At 34.6% G+C, this 20,792-nt stretch overlaps 1 protein-coding gene across 1 annotated transcript; it reads left to right on the forward strand.

Moving 5' to 3' along the window:
• Positions 1-9,675: 9,675 nt before the first annotated feature.
• On the forward strand, positions 9,676-11,757 carry LOC113326807 (transcription factor MYB90-like). Its single transcript, XM_026574507.1, has 4 exons — positions 9,676-9,811; positions 10,030-10,159; positions 10,867-11,069; positions 11,171-11,757. The coding sequence occupies exons 1-4, from the start codon at positions 9,676-9,678 to the stop codon at positions 11,755-11,757; spliced, it is 1,056 nt and encodes a 351-aa protein (XP_026430292.1).
• Positions 11,758-20,792: the final 9,035 nt, after the last annotated feature.

Here is a 20,792-nt window from a genome sequence, read left to right on the forward strand (position 1 = left end):
AACCCTTTCTTTTTCTCCTTGTTATGAACTCTTATGCCATGAATAGTTAATCTTATTATTGGTTAAGGAATAAGTTGGATTTCCAAACATGGGTTTTTGTTCAATAAATTAGTTTTGTCTCACAATTATCGATTATGATTCACTAGAAATATTGCATGTATGATTGATTGTTAGTTTCGTCAAGTTGCAAACTGGTAGAACTCGTAATCATATTTATTGCTAGTTTAGGGTTTATTATACGTAAACGTGATACACCTTGAATACAAGTAGCATAATTGTGATTATTGCTTGTAGTGATACATCATAGTAGTCACATGTGAGTCATAACCTTTGTTAAATCGGATTAGTGCTTTTACACATTCGATTGCTTTGATTGGCCTGATTTCATAAAACTTAATGCATCTAGGGAATTAAACTTGATTAGTGCTTTTACACGTTAGGTTGTTCTCTTTGGTAGAATTCATATTCGCATCTTTTAATGTGTTTGTTGATGATAAGAGGAAATTAGCGGGATACTCTTGCGATCAAGTTATCCTAGGGCCTTTGATAAAATTTGAGATTAAAATATCAATTCTAGTTATTGTGTAGAAAACATGTTTGTGAATGAAGATGAAATCCGTAACCAATATTTTATCATCCTTGATTTGATTCGTCTACCTTTATTGTTTGCTTTTATTTATTTTAGTATATAAAAATCAGAAAAATCCCTTCTTGTTTATTTAAGAAACCAAAACATATTGACAACCTGGTCCTCTCTGTGGGAATGAACTCTTTCTTATCACATACTATATTTATATCTAGTTGAGCGAGAAAGTGAATTATATTTGCACGGCTGACAACCGATCATTGTTCAACTCACCATCAACTACAGAAATATAAACCCAAGTGTACAAATTTGACCAACCTACGCTCTGTTTCTTGGGGTCTTAAATAGGTAAAAAAAACTAGCTAGCTCATTTTTTTACCCATTGGATACAAAATCTATTTTTGGGAACTTGGTTTGCCACCTTTGTGAAACTCTATTTTTGTCAATATATTTTCTTTATTTTGTCTCCCTTTTCAAGCTCTCACCTAATTTGATTCTTTGGTTTTCCATTGGTTGGAGAAGCTTCACAATCTCCAACTCTCTGCAGTGCTCTGTCAACCAAGTCGTGATCAAAATTTAAATTAAAGTTAGTCTTACAAGCTCCAGATCATATTCTTAAAGCATAATTTCCTTCACTTTTTTCTTATTTGGAGAAATCTCATGGATCTACTTTTTAAACAGCTGAAAACCCCATAGATGAGCTTGTCGATCAACAACTCTCTCGACATCCCTAAAGATCTTATTCCTAAAGTATTATTTAACTAATACAATATCCACATAAAAAGGAATCTTAGATGGAAGTAGGTGTTGATCATAGGTAGTTGTGCAATAACATCTCATTTGAAACTAATATAACGAGCAAGTTCATCAAAGAATACTAGGATATGAACAACAGGGTTGGGGTTGATCTTGGAATAGGCGCAGAAATTTTTATACAATCATATTAATAAAAGAAAAAGACTACGAAATTCTTAAGAAAAGAGAACCAGAAAAGTTTTTGATAAACTCGTTGTATTAATAAAAGTTCTTGCATCTGGAGCTGACTTGATCAATGAAGAGTTATTTTCCAAAGCCATGATCTGACTTCTAGTCAAAATAATTCCAAGACATATCATCTCTAACATTAGATAAATCCTAAAAACAGTTGGTGTGTTCCAAGAATTTAAAAGATCTTATTAAAGAGACAAAGAAGAGAAAAACATGGAAGTTAAAATGACGGTTGATGTTAAAAGAGCTCTAAAATTTGATGCGTATCAAACCTCAAGCATATCCTATTGGCTGGAATTTACTTATGCTCTCAATAGGATATAATACTGAAACGTATGCGGAATCCTGGATCATCTACAACCTTTCTGTGAAGCATCCTCCTTTTTAGCTGCTGAGAGAACACCCACACCAACTTTAGTTACTCCACCAGCTTCTACCCCACCAGCAAACCCCTTTTAAAGTGGTAAATATTGACCAATTCTTCAAAGGATGCTACCCTGGAATTTGAAGCTAGTTAACTTGAAAGCTACCAAAACGAAGGAAAAATCTCAAAAACTTGCTACACGACTGAGCTCAGGAAAATGCTTTCCGAACTCAAATATCCTTTAGAGCTGGAGAAAATCCTAATAAAGAGATTATTGGAGTAATTGAGTCTGATACCCCAAATTCAAAAGTCATATCTAGTCAAATAAAGAACAAAAGGAATCACCTAATGAAGTATAATCATGCATGACTCCACAAAAAGGAAAGGCATCAACCCAAAATTGATTGCTAAAAACAATGGGAAGGAGAGAGTCCTGGATGGCTCAAGAGTGAATGTCAAAAATATTATTCCTATTTCTGCAAGTTTACAACCATTTCCTTTTAGCTCAAGTTCGACCCTTGTTCAAATAAAGGAGAGAATGGAAGTTAAGATCGAAAAGAAGAAAAAAGTGGATTGGAGTGCTAGGAAAAAGCTTTTTATTGAAAGGCAACTCTAGATTGGTTATGCTTGTGACAAAACCTGCCTCAATGAACCAAAAAGAAAAAAAACTTCAGTATCTGGAAGAGCTTGGTATCCAAAAGAAGCACAAGGATGATCTCTACAAAATTAACATGCTAGTAGGAGAGGAAGCTGACAATTCTCTTGGTGGGTCCAATGGAGTGCTACTCGGGCGGGAAGGATAAGTCTCTTGGTGGGGTCTAATTACTACTCTTTTCTATAGATTTATATTCCATAAATGTTCACCATATTTTAGGAAAACACGAGAGAGAATTATTGTTAAATATTTTTCCTTATCTATCCTTTCGTGTTAAAACTTTGAATTGACATTTTTTTTAATAGCTTGGTACAGTGATCCCTAGACTACTCCTAAATCTCGTTCATTTAGAAATTTTAGCAATTACAAGGGTTCGAACCTCGACCTCCGCAATGGGAGGGAGTATAAGAACCACCAGACCACTTGATGGTTCTCGAATTGACATATTTACAAACTAAAATGCGGATTTTTGTAAATGCTATACCATTAGAAATATTTTAAAAAAACTACGCAACAAGTATAAACATGACTACCAAAATATCTGTATTATTTACACAAAATTTTAACAGCACCATTTGTTAGTAAGAAGTTGTTTGGAGAAAATAACATATAAAAAATGAAAAGATGCATCTATTATGGACAAAAAGAGATTTGAAAATGATCAATTTTTGTGGGGCACGAGGAGTATGACTTTTATTCAGAGTAAGTTCTTCTGAAGTCTGAGTAGTCATTTATTATCTATAGTCCCATGAGGTCTAGATAATAACTCATAGATTTAGGATATCTCGTTAGAGATCAACTAACTTCTACTACATCCGTTTCAAGATAATAGGACGTTTGTGTGTATTATCTTGAAACGTCATAATTGAAACGGATGGAGTATTAATTTTATCCGTTACTTTTGGTTTTACATTCCGCTGCAGTTTTATCATTTTATTAACGAATACAGGCTGCATCATAGTTTTGCCTTAATTGCTGCACTCACCCCTTGCATACGGTTATAAGAGCTCATCTTGAACTCATTTTCCTTTGAGTGGGTAATATTCGTTATGCGATACAACAGTTGCATCGGACAGTTTTATCCTGAACTCTACTGCATTGTTAGGTTTGTAGCATTAGTCATTCTTTAGGTGCAACCGTACGTGCATGGTTGTGTTAAGGATGTTGGAAAACGATTAATAAAAAAATAATTTTTTAAAGTTTTTAATAAAAAATTATAATTTATTGTTTTATTTTGTGAATGAAACTTTTTAGTCCCACGTCGTGGAGTTTCCAATTTTTAGTAGTTTTAAGAAACTATATAAACCTTTTAGTCCCACATCGGGGAGTTTTTCTTCTTAAGTTGTATTTGTCAATTATATAAAGAAATTCACTACTTTTGTAAAATCTATGGGAAAGGGGTTGCTCTATATTTTAGAGGGACCCCTAAGGGAAAATATTTTATAGCGGTTTTTAAGCATTCGCGATTTTCCTTAACGGTTTTTTCGGAGTTGCCAAGCTCAAGTTGAGCATCTACTACATATGCTAGTAGTAGGTGTATTAGGGTGTTTTATCCTGGAGATATCCGTCCTGTGAGGGCTATAGCATCACTCTTGAGTGTAGCCGGACGCTAATGTCTTAAGGACAGCGTGTTGAACACGTGACTCACTCTATTTTCCAAAGTTTTGCCTTGTTGTTGTTGCGGAGATACGGGGAGCTTGTTCGTTTCGTCAAAGCAATCACTTCCATTATAAAGGAGCTAAGTATCAATAACTTTTGCTTATTTGATTTTTCTTTGTTTTTGATTATTGCACCCAACAATCTTAAGACATTATCATTTGTAATAATCGAAAACGATTGATTGGTTTGTGAATCATGGATGTTAATTGTGGAGTGAAAAACAAAAACGAATTTATGGTCAGTTGTAGAGTTTCCATTTTATCTTTTAATCTAGAAGGAATTTCGATGAACCCTTTTGACACAACGTAGTAGACATCCTGATAGTTACCCGCGTAAAATTTCAGAATTTTTGGAGTTGTAAAAGTATTTTTTTGATATTTTACAAAACAGAAAAAACGTGTCTGAAAAATTCTGACGAGCAGAAAATTGTTGTTGACTAAATTAATTTTTGTGGGGTAACCATGAGTTTTTTGAAACGCTGATTCAAATGAAGTTTGTATATATAGATGTTATCTTCAAAACTCATATTTTACTTTTTGATTTGGAATTGTTATTTGTGAATAAAGGTGTCATCTCCGAGGGACATGGCTAATAGCCGCATGTGGTTGGAAACAAATCTTCCAAAGATGGAAAAGGTGAGAACATCGAACGCAACTCTAAGCATGGTCTTCATGATAAAGGTATATTTCGTAAACCTGAATCCGGAATTACTTTAGTTAAGGGTGAGTGTTATGTTTGTAAAATTTCTGGCCACGCGACAGTAAATTGTAGACAACATAAAAACCTTAATAAGTAGAAAGTTAATGCTAATTTAGTTGAAACAAACTAGAACGAGTTTGGTGGCATGATGTCGGAAGTTATTTTAATAACCAATGTGAGAGACCAGTAGGTGGACTCTGGAGCCACCAAGAATGTTTGTTGAAACAGAGACCTGTTCACCTCCTATCATAGGATAGGGGATGTCGAGAAACTCTTATTGAGTAACTCATATGCAATAGAGGTTGCATAAAAGGAAAAGGTCGAGCAGAAGCTCATATCTGTAATATTCTCACATTGAATGAAGTTTTCATGTTCCGAGCATATGCGAAAATCTTGTATCTTGTTCTGTTGTAGATGGAAAAATATTTAAGATCTTAATTGAATCTGGAAAACTTGTTGTAACTAGGCAGTGATTTTTTAAGCAAGAGTTATAGGACTTTGGGTCTATATAAGCTTAACGGAAAAACTGATGATGTGAACGTAGTTGATTCTTGTGATATCTTTGTGTGATTGATTTTTACGTGGTAGACTTGGAACCGTAAACTTATAAGTCAATGCTTAACTGGCTAGCATAGGCTTCGTACCCAAATTTAGTTTGGATTTTGAACACAAAAGTGAAATCTGTGAAGAATCAAAATATGCTATAAAATCTTTTAGCACAAATGTTCAGAGTAATTCTAAGCCTTTAGAATTAATTCAGTTAGGCCTAGTTGACATGAGTTCAACCCAAAACCACTGTGGTAAAAGATGGTTATAACTTCCGTAGATGATTGTACGAGGTACTATCTTGTATACTTGCTTAGGATAAGGATGACGCCTTAGAAGCCTTAAGATGTATAAACTTGAAGTTGGAAACCAATTAGAAGCCTTGAACATAACAACCGTATCCTTAAGGAGATGATAATTTCCATGTTGATTAGTTCAGGATTACCTGCGGCCTTGTGGGGGGAGGCAGTCCTCTTAACTAGTATATCCTGAATAAAGTACCCTTTTAAGAATCAGATGAAACTCCATATGGTTTATGGAACGGTAGATGACCTTCTTATGAATGTGTCAAAGTGTGGGGGCGTTTGACTAAGATTGTAATTCCTCTTCCTAAAAGAACTAGATTGAAACCAAAAATGTTGATTGTGTTTTCGTATAGGGTATATTGAGTATACTTCTACAAATAGATTTTTGGTTGTGTGTTCTGATTTTTTCTGACATTGGTGTGAATATTATTACGGAATCTAGGGATGCTGAGTTCTTTGAACATGTTTATTCTAAACCTGTACCTCATTAGAGATGTGTTGTTGATCCCCTAGATTTATCTTCAAATAGTCAGAACTTATTTTAAAGGAAGATGAAGTTGATGTTGAGCCTAAGAGAAGTAAAATAATTAGACTTGAGACTTCTTATGAAACCGACTTCATAACATGCCTAGCTTAGTCTGAGCCACAGACTTGTAAAGAAGCCTTAATATCTACTGAAACCCCATTCTGGTAAGAAGCTTCATTTAGTGAAATGGACTCAGTCCGTTGGAACCAGACTTGGGAGCTTGCTAGTTTACCTCCAGGTTGTAAGACCATGGGATGTAAATGAGTCTTTAAGAGGAAACGATAGGTAGATGAAACTGTGGAAAAATATTAAGCTAAGTTGGTAGCTAAAGGCTATAAACTAAAAAAGGTGTAGATTTCCTTGATTCTAATTCAATTGTGACGGAAATTACTTCCGTTGAGATACTAATTGTTATTGCTGCCATAAAGAACGTAGAGATACATCAGATGGATGTTAAGACAGCTTTTTCTAAAACCGTGAATTAGGTAAAGAAATTTACATAGATCAACCTGAAGACTTTGTAGTGAAAGGTTGTGAATACAAAGTTTGTAATTTGAAAAATCTTTGTATGGTTTTCAAATAAGCACGTAAACAGTGACATGGAAAATTTAATCATGTGATAATGGATAGTGGATTTAAATTAATGAATCTGACAAGTATGTCTACAAGTAACTTGTTAAGGATGTCTGTGTAATTGTATGCTTGTATGTTGATGATATGCTTGATACAAACATAGATGTGATCAATTCCACTAAAAACATGCACTGAATGAGAACATTGACTTGAAAGACTTGGGCCCTTTTGATGTAATCTTAGGGATGAGGATTAGAAGATAATCAAACATTTATAAGTCTTAGTCGTTCTCATTATGTTGAGTTGTGCTTAAGAGATACAATCAGTCTGATTGTAAACCTGCTTGTACTTCGTACGATTATTCTTGTAGTCTCAAGAAAAATAAGGGTAGTGGAGTATCTTAACTTGAATACTCAAAAGTTATAGGATGTCTGATGAATTTAATGAACTGTAAGAGTCCAGACATTGCCTATATTGTGAGTAAGTTAAGTGGATATAATTGTAGTCCAGAGCAAGAGAATTCAGATGCACTGAGTAGAGTATTATGGTACCTAAAATACTCTTTTGATTTATGAAAGGTATCTTGTTGTCCTTGGGACTTTATGATGCAAACTGGATAGTTGACTCAGAGGAGTCTAAGTCTACGAGTGGATATGGTTTCACTCTAACATGTGGGTTTGTTGTTGGAAGATTTCCAAACAAACATATCGCTCAATTCATTATGGAATCTGAGAGTATTGCGTTAGATAAAGCATGAGAGGGGGCCGAGTGCCTAAGATGCTTTTTAGAAGACATTCCTCTTTGGCATAGGCCTGTGCCAGCTATATCTATACATTGTGTTAGCCAAGCTATAATAGTTAAAGCTAAGAAATAACTAATCTCAATCGGCGTTATTTCCATTGATTGGATAAAGTCCAAGGAGAATATCGCGCAATCTTTGACGAAAGGTTTGTACAAAGAGATAGTTAAAAATGCATCGAGGGGGTTGGGGCTTAAGCTCATATATTAAACTTGCCATGAAGGATACTCAACCTTGCTGACTGGAGATCCCATGATCAAGGTTTCGAATGAGACAACTAATTTGTGGTGGGTAAAGGTAAACACTATCAGAGATTTTCATTCTCTGTCCCTTCCCTATGGTGTAGACGTGATAGTGTGACTGCATGTGGAGGATGACTTTTTAATAAGTCTTAATGAGTTCTATAGTTTCAATTTAAGATTGAAGTGGGGTGTAGCAGTAACACTCTTTATGGAAACTCACCTATCTGAATGAGGAAGTGGGTCGCTTCCTGTGAGAATATGAGCTGATTCTCTAGAGCATTCTGAGAAACAGGATACGTCCAGGGCCAAAACGGACAAAACGGCACGAGCTTGGCAGCAATCTTGGAGATATCACCCGTGGTTGTTATCACGAATTACATCAAATGCTAGCAGTTCAAGACATAGTTCACTGTCTCTAGCAAGTAATTCTGGTAATATCTCACTAAGCAAAGGTTCAAGACCTCATGGACACCTCTGCCTAAAATGGTATTTCCTGCGTTTTTTATGTGATTTTCATTTTGATGGTTTTGGTATTACTGGAACTTAGGACCTAAAGGTCACTAAGGGTTCACTAGTTCATACTTTTTCACTTTGGTGAAAGATACCTATAGTCTCACCATGTGAGAATTAAAGATGAAAGCTCTCAATACTATTATGATTTATGCAATCCATAGTATGACCCTGGGGTCAACACACTTTTGTGTGAGGGGGAGGACGTAGAAATGACTAGTATGATTTCAACACTTGCACTATCAGTCTGTTTGGATCGTGAGGTTGGGATGTTTATTTACCAAGATCTATCTGCGTTTTCATGTTTTATTGAGTTTTCATTCATGTGGGGGATTGTTGGAAAACGATTAATAAAAAAAATAATTTTTTAAAGTTTTAATAAAAAAATTATAATTTATTGTTTTATTTTGTGAATGAAACTTTTTAGTCCCACATCGTGGAGTTTCCAATTTTTAGTAGTTTTAAGAAACTATATAAAGCTTTTAGTCCCACATCGGGGAGTTTTTCTTCTTAAGTTGTATTTGTCAATTATATAAAGAAATTCACTACTTTTGTAAAATCTATGGGAAAGGGGTTGCTCTATATTTTAGAGGGACCCCTAAGGGAAAATATTTTATAGCGGTTTTTAAGCATTCGCGATTTTCCTTAACGGTTTTTTCGGAGTTGCCAAGCTCAAGTTGAGCATCTACTACATATGCTAGTAGTAGGTGTATTAGGGTGTTTTATCCTGGAGATATCCGTCCTGTGAGGGCTATAGCATCACTCTTGAGTGTAGCCGGACGCTAATGTCTTAAGGACAGCGTGTTGAACACGTGACTCACTCTATTTTCCAAAGTTTTGCCTTGTTGTTGTTGCGGAGATACGGGGAGCTTGTTCGTTTCGTCAAAGCAATCACTTCCATTATAAAGGAGCTAAGTATCAATAACTTTTGCTTATTTGATTTTTCTTTGTTTTTGATTATTGCACCCAACAAAGGAAAACTTGAAGATCCGGTGACTTTGACTTTCCTTTGTTCCTTTCCATTCAATTGATTCATTTACCTTCCAGTAATTCTATTCTGATCCACCATTGTTTGCAGTATCTCACTATTACATTTCCTAACAGTGTTCATCGTACGTACTTACCGCGACCTAGATCCTATATATATAGCGTGTTAAGGAAAGACCATACACAAGTAACACAACACAATAATAACAATAATTAAAAAGATTTCATTTTCCAAATATGGAGGGTTCTTCAACTGTATTCTCAAAAAGAGGTGTGAGGAAAGGAGCCTGGGATGAAGAAGAAGATCAACTTCTTAAGGAATGTATCAAAGAGTATGGAGAAGGAAAATGGCATCTAGTTCCTCTTAGAGCAGGTTAGTTATGTCACTGCTGATTTTGTGTTTTACCGTATTTATTATAAGAGAAAATTGAAAAACATCCATATGCCAGTAATTACGGGAGTAATGAAGCTTGCCGCAGGAAGTTTAAAGGGATCTGGAGTCTGGACCAATTTCTTGTATATGTGTTCTCGCACTTTTCAGTACTATGATAATTGTTTATCAGTTTCTTAATCTTGCTAAAACTTCAACAGGGCTAAATCGATGCCGGAAAAGCTGTAGATTGAGGTGGTTGAACTATCTACACCCGAACATCAAAAGAGGAGAGTTCAAACCAGTTGAAGCGGATCTCATCATCAGGATGCATAAGCTTCTTGGTAACAGGTATACCTGAACTATCTGAGTTAGCTCAGCACCATTGTAATTAAAAATTCAAAGACATGCATAAACTAAGGGTGGCATGCTGATATGCAGCAGCTCTTTTTAGCCATGTAGCGAAGTAGCTAGCTTTAATTGTCTGATGTCAGTTATAACTTTCAAGTCCTTCTTCGGGAAAACCTGAATCTTCTCAATTACTCATTCCTTATAGAACTTCTGGTTTTCTACGTTCTTACATTTCTGTCACCTGGCAATCAGTTGTTTAAGGTCAATAGTTCCAAAATAGCATTAAAGATGTGAACAGAAAATATCATCCAGGAAATTATTGAAACAATAAGACAAAATGGATATGTTTTAAGTTCCACATGTACATTTTAATCATTTTGTCCACTTATTATCAGTGTCCCCTGCTGCCCATGCATATGAATGCAAATATTAACCATGTAAACTAGCTATCTGCATTCAATTTATTCAATTACCCATTCAAAATTGAATTTTACAGTAAGCTATGTACATAGACAAGGAAAGCATGTATATATAGTTATATATAATCCTTGAACAGTCGAAGTGCTTGTGATATGCTAGGCATTCATCGTAAATGATAATGGTTTTTAGATTTTAAGATTATATTCTCAATCCAATACATGTAATTTTCTTCTTATGTTCATGCTAAGCAACAGGCACCTAATTCCAAATTTTTAACTTTTTGTCAGATGGTCATTAATTGCTGGTAGACTTCCAGGAAGAACAGCAAACGATATCAAGAATTACTTCAACCCTCATTTGAAAAAAACTTGCTTCTCAAAATACAATACCGAGAAGGCACAACAAGATGCCCTGACAAAGAAATTAAGTCATGATAATACCACTCATCGTGACGGCCAGGCGGATCATGAACAGCAGAAGGTTCCAAAATGTAGGCAACCGTGTCCAAATATTAGTACTATATATCATACTGATATGAGGATGACCCAAGTTTTAAGACCTCAACCTCGAACCTTCTCCAAGAAATATCAGTGGAATATGAACAAAGTGTCAATACCAACCTCGACCCAAGTTTTAAGACCTCAACCCCAAACCTTCTCCAAGAAATATCAGTGGAGATTGATGAAAAAATGCCAACGCCAACTGGGATGGATAATAACAGCATTACTGCAACAGCTAGGTTCCCAAATAATGCACAGGTAGTTAACAATGCTACCCGTTTGTCATTATCAGTCGATGATCACCATGATCAGTTCTCTACTACAAATGGCCAGCATATTCATGATCAAGGTACTAATTGGTTGAAAAACATTTTGCTCGGTGAAACGGAAGAAGAAGATTCAGAGAAGATGAAGAAACCAAAGAAGAAGAAACCAATTACTTTGACTGAAAATACCTCATTGGCATTTGAAAACACTACAACCTCTGGTGTTGAGCAAGGGATGTCGACAAAGGACAAGGATGGTGGTAGTGATGCTTACCACTGTAGTTTGGATGGTGATCAAAAGTTAAAAGAAGGCGGTAATGCTGGCGACAACGACAACTACTGGAATAGCTATCTTCATGACAATCTGTGGAGTATATTAAGGGAAGAACAAGATCACCACTTAATGATCTAGCTGATAAAGGCTGAGTATTAATATATAATGAGTCAGTTAGCCTGAAAACCCATCATTTAAGCAGTTAGACGTACGTGGCTAGCTTCATTTAGTAGCTTATTGGAGCTAAATCGCATTAGTGTTTCAGTGTTTCAGTTTTTTTTTTTTGGTCGAATTAGTGTTTCAGAGTTGTTGCTTTCATGTTTAATGCAGACGATAGGCCGGTCTCGCGGAAAATAGTAGAAAAGATTATTCTTATGAAAAACAACAGTAGAAGATTTGTCCTGATTTATAATGAAATTAAGAATAATTGTAATGTAGTACGTATTATTTGTATCAGTTTCCACGTACCATTGAATTATTTTGTTCTTCCCAGTAAGGCAATAAGTAACAACAATTAATGATTTCAGCTGGGAGATTTCTCCAGTCGATCCGGTCCAAAACACCTGATTTATTTTGACTTTTATGAGAGGAAGGCCAGTGACTTGCACCTCCATGAATGTGATGGATGCAACTGCGTGAATGTGATGGTTAGACATGCCCTGAAACTACAGTACGAAATTTGTTTTTGTCTCGACTGCACTTCACTGAAATCACAGGTGGACATCGAGCTAATATCCATAATATTTTCCCCTCCATAAATCGATTTCTATTATGCTACGTGAGTCGTTTACGTCCACTATAATAAAATCTTGCTTGCAGGTTTTCGTAAAAATGTAAAATTTGTCAGTTAATTAGGTTTGAAGACATGTTTAACTAGTTTCTTTTTTCTTTTTGTGGCTTTAAAACGGTGCTGGATACAGTGTTTAATCTAAAACCTTCTTTGATTCAGAAGTGCGGGCAATCCCCAAGGTCCCGCCTTTTGATCAGTAATGACTAATGAATCTAACGAGCTAATGTTAATTTTCCATCGCAATGGAAAAACAAAAAAAAAAAAGCTTTTACTAAAGTTCTCTGTATGTTATTTCAATTTACTATTCTGTTGTCTTTCGTGCCCACTTTGGCATTATTTGATTCAAATGGACATTTTCCATAAAATCAAATGGTTCCTTTAAGTTTTGTCTTAATTGATAAAACCAATTCAAATAAAGCAAAAGGATTTTCACCACTGAGAAGCAAAGAATCTGTATTTTGTAACCTGTAACATTTTTGTTTAATTCTCCGCTAGAATCAGATCAGTGTAACATTTTTGTTTAACCTGGTGAGTACTGCACTAGGGTTTTTAAACCAAGTTGTAAATATAACTAGGATAATTTCATTTCTAAATAATTCAAATTTTAAAGTGTATTAAGTAAAATATTTTAAAAACTTTTACTGCTTAAATGAAACTAAAAAATTTTACTGTTCAAATGAAAAAATCGAGTAAATAAAATTAGAGCGCCAAAATTAAAATACATGGTCAAGATAAACTCTGAAAATAATGGAAACTATATTTCAAATTTATAAGTAAATGGTTACTGAATAAATGAATATACAAGTAGAATCATGTTGTTTCCGATTTTGAAGGGGAAAAAAATTATTATGCGAAAACAATTTATAATTTTGTAGTTTTGATGTATTGTAATTTTAATTAGGCTTTGAATTATGATTTCGCTTATTTACCACACTAACTATATACTGCCTCTGTCCCTCTTTTTACAAGACAGATAGAGTATGGTTTTCATAAGGCATTAAAAATCCAAAACTTGTATAATTGTTTCTAACTTAGATAGGTAAACAAACCTACTCATGGAACATCTTCTCTGATCCTCAAAACCCCGATTGGTTAATGGAAACTAAAGATCTTATATAATTTAAGAGACCTACTGCTTTAAGTTGGATATGGCGATTAACATTCAATATATATGAATCCATTTTATCCGCCTTTTTAGTTAGGAGTCCTCTTGTAACATGATGTGTGTACTAGTTGCTAAGCAGCGCTTTCCCCAAAATACTTCACCATGAAACAAATGGGGTATCAAAATCGAAAAAAAATAACTTGTTAAGTGTGGAGCGTATGGTGGTTGGGCTGGTATCTGGTTTCATGATGGAAGGAAAAATCGAGGACTTAGTTGAATGTAAATTAATTAATTAATGACATACCCTGATTAATACTTCTATTACTATCTTTTCATCACAATTGATCTAATTTAATATCGGAAAGTAACTATGCAGTTAAGAGTGTCTGGGTGCGAACATGCACTCATTGGAAATTGCCCATTACTAAAATGACCGCAGTGTCCAGGTGGAGTGAATATCAAAGAATTGGCTCGTGACATTAATGGAGACCTGAATTTATAGTTATTTCCCTAAATTCCAATACATAAAATAATTAGAGATTCCTCACCAATAATATTAGATTATATTGTTGTGCCATGTAAATAACACACTATTGCTTTAAGATAGTTTCAGAATCATTAATGCGGAAATGCTAGATATGACAAGGTAAAAAAATTTGGAAGGTATCACAAAGAAGATATCATATTCACGGTTTGCTTGTTACTAATGATTCAAAATAAAAAATAAAAACTATTTGTCGGGCTAAAATTTGTACCATAATCCATATGTATCTAGGTACTAGATTCTAGTCGGCCAATTCACCCATGTAGACATCAAATCCTCCGGGAATAGACCAGATGTGGGTCATAATCAAACAATTTTAATCAGCCGTTTAATTAGACTGGATGGGGATGATAGAAATTTCGCATCCGCTCATCCGCTGCCCAGAAGTGTTCACCAATGAGAGTGGGCATATGTCGGTCTTCACCTTATCAGCATCCAATTCAATTCATCACGCATTTCAAATTTGCGATATGCATCCAATCCATCATCCAACATATGTGCATCCGATTATTGCATTGATGGACGGATTGTCTGCAGATAACTCAATGAATTTGTTTTATGATTAAAATTTATTTAATAGATAAAGGAAGGCAACACAAATGACTTCATTAATTCATATTTATGAAACAAAACACCTAGGTCATTTCAGAACGGAGAATTAACCAATATACGCTTAAACACCACAACACTATGTTACTGTTTTGTCACAAGCACAAAATATCACCCTAATAGGACCGCCCTGAGAAAGTCTCCCAAGACAAACATTGACATAATTAAGATAGTTAATTTGTGTTTATCATTCTTGAAGTCAAAACATGCTAATATGCTAAAACGTGGACGTATTTTAAAGCTAATTATGCTTTAAAAAAATATATATTTGAAAGCTTCTGCATATGTCTCCTCAAAAATCTCAATTAATAATCTAATGGATCTGGATGTCCAACAGATTTTTAAAGGGGGTTTTTATGCTAAGGCCCGACCCATGGGTAACCCATAATATGAGGCCCTTAATTAAAAGAAGTTTAAATGTAGGCCCCGAGTTATTAAAAGACATTCATACCCTTTTATATATTGTCAAGCCTCAAATTAAATAAATTTTAAATTTAAGCCCAAAATTATCAAATCTAGGCCCAAAATTATTAAAGTATAGTGTGAATGTGTAAACAGAAGTTACACATGCATATGGCATGTGTATCCAGAAGTTACACATCCTTATTGCATGTGTAATGCAAAGTTACTCATCAGTTATAAATCAAAACTACACATACAGAAAATACGTGTATTACTTTAATTTTCATTTACAGTAATTCGACCGTTTATCAATTACAGTAATTGGTTGTTATTGAACGCAATAAACGAATTAAAACACGAGATATGCAAAGCGAAAACCTAAAAATAATCCACTATATCATATAATTTAAATGTTTCCTTCCTTTTTTGTCTTTCTCGATTCCAATATACTTGTACATCTGTAAACAAAAATACACATCCATGGGATTAGGTTGGATGGACAAAAAATAAAGAACCAAAATTATAGAATAATTGCAAGACAAAATTATAGAACAAGGAACACATAAAAGGCACATGATAACTAATCTTAGCATGTGTGGTTAGGAGTTACACATGCATCTGTCTAGTGTAACTATGAATTACATATGTATCTGTCTATTATAATTGACAGTTACACATGCATATGAGTTAGATACCAATCATGTGTAACAAGGAGTTACACAAGCATCTAACTTGTGTAACTAGAAGTTGCACATGCATCTGTCTAGTATAAAGAGAAGTTACACATGCATATAGAATGTGTAACTAGGAGTTACACATACATATGACATGTTTACTCAGCAATTACTAAGTCTAATTGTGTATCTCTAGCAAAAAAATCCATCATAGCATCAAAGTAACATGGTTCAAAGACCTCGGTGTTTATAATTCAAAGTTTATATGTTTGGATATATATAAACTAATGTGCGGATGCAATAATGCAAACAAATGTCTAAGAATGTAATGTCTTACACCTAACTCCTAAGCAACAGTAGCACTACAAAACTTGTGTCTTAGACAGTTGATCGACCAATCATACATTGAACATAACTAGTGCCTCTAAGGAAGATTACATAAGGATATTTCACTATATTCACTAAGCACTAGCAACATCACTGGTGTCAACCTCCATGAATCAAATTAAAGTATTTTTCTACTTTTCAGCTAAAATTAAGAATCAAAACAAGAAATTCCAAGAAACAATACTTTGAAACTCATCAAACAAACACGATGATGAAGACAAATTGTAAGAGAGATCAATACCTGAAAGCTTTGTCCTGTTTACCTGCAATATTGATTTCTCCTCTTTACCTTTTAACTGCAATCATTAATTAAAAAACTCAGCTGCAACTTTCTTCTCTTTACCTGCAACATTGCTTCCAATCCACAATAACACCACCACATCTCCATCTATAACTCACACAAACATAGCCATTCACATCCAATGCTAGCCTGCATTTACATCTCAGTCACCAACACATTTCCACTCTTTTTTTCTGCGAATTCCATCAACATCACACCTCCTTGTTTCAGTTCCAACAATTTAGTTTCAAAAATCAACCTGCAATTTCAGTTCCAAACCATATAATTAACATATATAACTAGTTCAGGCATATATGCAACTAATAAACTGAATTACTTATCATTTCGGGTTTACTCAAACTTTTACACATATAATTAGCATATGTAACTAGCAGTTACACATTAAAAAGAACAATACACACAACAATGTATAACCAGTTTTACATGCACTTGACTAGTGTAAATAAGAGTTACACATGTATATGACTAGTGTAACTGGGAGTTATAGATGCATCTGAATAGTGTAACTGAGAGTTACACATGCAATTCGGATGTGTAGACGCAAGTTACACATGCAATTTGGATGTGTAGACGAAAGTTACACATGTTGTGCATAATCATCAAAATGAGAAAATTGAAGTACAATGAACAACTCTCTAGCTTCAGTACCACTACCAGCATCACCACCTGCTCCAACTTTCACCATCACAAGCTATGAACTGAAAATTGAAGAACATCAAATCTTAATAAACCAATTCAAAAGAAACTTAAAATGATTGTTTTGCTTTAATCTTACCTGAGATAACGAGCTACGAGATTAACAAATCCATATTTCTCATTCTCATTGCAAAACAAATAAAAATTTTAACAAAAAACAACAACACGGATCTATATAATCGTAAATGCAGAAACACTAAATCAATCCAGTCAATAAATAAAACACTGAAATCGAATATAATGCGATCGGTAATCAAATCTGATCTGATCGAATCCAGCAAAAAATGATTAAAGATTAGTGATTTTTTCAGTTTCAATTGTCACTTTTCTGTTACAACTACTACAACTGCTCCTTATTGATAGAGACATACACAAAATAGATCCAAGTCAAAATCGATTTATCATACAATAGATATACAACAACAGAAACAAACCAAAAAGAAATATAGATCTAAAGTAAAAACAGTTCAAATATTGATTAAAAATAATGAAATCTTGCTCAAAAATCGAGTGAGAAAAATCCGAGATATAACATCAACTTGAAGAACAAAAACTAAAACTAAAACAAAACAACGTCGATCGATTAGATATCACGATCTGAGGGTCTCAAACCTCGTTGAATCGTTTGTTGTAGTTTGATGTAACTCCGATTGTATCTACATCCTTGACAACTAGGGGTGTGCATAAAATCCGTAACCGCGGATTTCATCCGCAACCGTCCGCAAAATTGCGGGTGAAAACCAATCCGCAAGAGTCTTTGGGCCGGATACGGGTGAGTTTTCAAATCCGCAAGGTTTAGCGGTTTGGTTGCGGTTGGTTTTGTAAATCCGAGGATTCACCTGCACCGTAGGTTATAACAAAAAAAAGTCCAGTTAAATAAAGCCCGACAAAACAAAGCTTATGAGCCTCCAGCCGGTGCCATGTATTCTGCTATTTAATCTAACGGAGTTTGCTTTGAAATGAAACGAACTGAAGTTCCCCTTCGCTCAATTTCATGTTAGTTTCAGTCCAAATATCTTTTGATTTTTTTGAATGGTGTTCATATCTACATTATGGAATTCTCCTATCGGCTTATTAGTCCCTGAATACTGATTATACTCCAAATCAGTTACTTTGTTTTTCATTATTATGCACGCAAGTTGTTTGATGAAATGCCTAGCATAGCATGTCTAAAAATACCCTCACCGGTTTTGTTTGTTTACTTTTTTTTTCTTTCTTCTGACTAAATCCGCGGTTAAACCGCATCTGGTCCGCATTACCCGCTGATCAGCGGATGTGAAATCCGCGGGTGATTGGGCCGGTCACGGTTCAATTTTCCAAGTCCGCAACTTTGACGGTTTGGTTGCGGGTGACCCCTAATCCGCAACCGTCCGTCCATTGCACACCCCTATTGACAACAACAAAATAAAATTTAATCAGATCTCGGATCAACTATGAAGAACCCTAGAATTTATTTTCGTCTGAGAAAGAGAGAATGGAATAGAGAAGAGAGAGAAAGAGAATAGAGAAATGAAAATATATTCTGATATTCCTCTTGTATATATACTAAAGGGTAGTGTTGTCATTATTAAAATTCATAATAATTAATTATGGGCCAGATCTGAAGAAAATTTGATATTTTGGGCCTAGTAATATCGTTTTCTGAAAGAACGTTTTTTTTGGGGACCAGCCTTTTTTTGGGGGGACCATTGTTTTATTTTGGGTAAGACATTAGAAGTAATTCTAGGTCACCCCTTATCTAAATATTTATATTAATACCAAAATTACCCTCCTGATTATTTTGTATAATGATTAGTTAGTGTGATTAATCATTGATTAAGGTTAAATTAATAGATTGTTTTTTTTTAAAGTAGAATTATTGAGTGACTAAAGTGATAGAAGAAGAAGAAGATGGAGAAAAAAATTATTTTGAGATGGGTGAATATGGAGAAAAAACATTCTCTGGGTACCGAAGTATGCTTGTAACTTAGTGAATGTTGTTATAAATGGCCTAAAATATCTTCAAAATCAAAATTGTAACAAAAAAATTTCAACCAGGTCAACAAAGTTCAGTTAGATTAAATGAAGAACATGTAACCGAACTTTCTGCAAATGCAGTTCGGTTAATAAATCCAAAACCACAGGCAACCGAGCCAGAGCTTTAATGGAGTTTTTGTTTGTTCGGCTAGCTGATGAAAAATCAAACGTAACCGAATTACTATGCTTGAGTTTACAGAGTTTGTTCGGTTCAGTCGACTCGACCACGTTGTAACCAAACTTTAAACAACAGAGTTCGGTAAGTTCGCAAAAAAAAAAAAATCCGATTAAACCGAACTCAACATTTGGCTATAAAGAGAAGAGTTCGGTTTTGAAATTATTTTTGCGAGTTAACCGAACTCATTATATAGGTTTTCTGAGTAAAGTTCGGTTAAGATTTTTTTTTGCGATGAAACCGAACTCAACATTTGGCTATATAGAGAAGAGTTCGGTTTTGAAATTATTTTTGCGACTCAACCGAACTCATGTGTTCGGTTAGGCAAAAAAAAATTCTTAGCCGAAGTGTTCTTCGTGTTCTTCATTTTTAAAAGTTCGGTTGTAAAACTAGGGTTTTTTTCAAAATTATCCTAACCGAAATTACTACTGTAACCTCCAAATTCAACATATTTTGATGACTACGGCTTAAAATTTCAATCAAAAACGAATTAGAAGTAATGGGTTTGTGGGAAAATATTTATGGATAGGTTTGTTTATCAAAGATTGATTAATCGACGATGAAAACTCAATGAATCGACGACGATGAAAATTTGATGATTTTGATTAGATTTGTATACGATCAGGTTTGGATGATCATATATTGATGAAGAAGAGAAGAAGAAAAATTGTAGAATAGAGGAAGAAGAAGTTGTAGATTAGTTATAATTTTAATTAGGTAAAAGGGTAAACTAGTCATCTCCACCTTTTAGGACACCCCTTATAATTATAGGGAAGGTGGCCTAATCAAATCATGGTCCCCTCAAAAAACCCATGGTCCCCAAAAAATGATTCTTCTGAAAGTATGGAGTTGACAATGTATTGATCCATTTAGTGGGGTTTCTATATGTTGAACCCATATAGAAGGGGGTTATAGTATTTTTCATTTTTTTAAAGTTGCACCCCGAACCCAATCGTCATCCATTGGATTTCAAAAATTTCATCGACATCCAACCCATTGGCGGTCCAACTGGACACCCACCCACGAAAAAACGGTGAGTCCAGGTCGAATCCATGGATTCCCGGCCAAATGCTCACCCCTGTTAATGGTGAGTCACCATCTTAAAAACAGAATCAGTTCATGAGATTTCAGTTGGGTTTCAATAGGTTCACATTTTAATAGGCCCCCCAATTAGCATTTTTGGGGACCATGACTTTTTGGGGGGACCATGGTTCTATTTTTAGTAAGATATTTAGAAGTAAATCTAGGTCACCCCTTATCTAGACATTTATATTAATACCTAAACTATCCTCCTGATTAATTTTGGGTAATGATTAGTGAAATCATTAGTGAAATGATTAAGCTAAAGAAGTAGAATTATTGAGAGAGTAAAGTTAGAGATGATGAAGATGAAAAACATGGAAAATAAATTTTTTTTTCCAATTCACTAAGCTTGAGTATTCAAGTGATGATAGCTCATCTCCATCCTCTCCTA

Source organism: Papaver somniferum, chromosome 1 (genome assembly GCF_003573695.1).
Source record: "Papaver somniferum cultivar HN1 chromosome 1, ASM357369v1, whole genome shotgun sequence".
Lineage (NCBI taxonomy): Eukaryota > Viridiplantae > Streptophyta > Magnoliopsida > Ranunculales > Papaveraceae > Papaver > Papaver somniferum.

What these genes read in the sequence shown, in the direction of transcription:
- LOC113326807 (XM_026574507.1), top strand. Translation starts at nt 9,676, where the DNA reads ATGGAGGGTTCTTCAACTGTATTCTCAAAAAGAGGTGTGAGGAAAGGA. An exon ending in TCTAGTTCCTCTTAGAGCAG is followed by an intron (nt 9,812 to 10,029) that starts GTTAGTTATGTC and finishes AAACTTCAACAG; the next exon opens with GGCTAAATCGATGCCGGAAA. An exon ending in ACAGCAGAAGGTTCCAAAAT is followed by an intron (nt 11,070 to 11,170) that starts GTAGGCAACCGT and finishes AAGAAATATCAG; the next exon opens with TGGAATATGAACAAAGTGTC.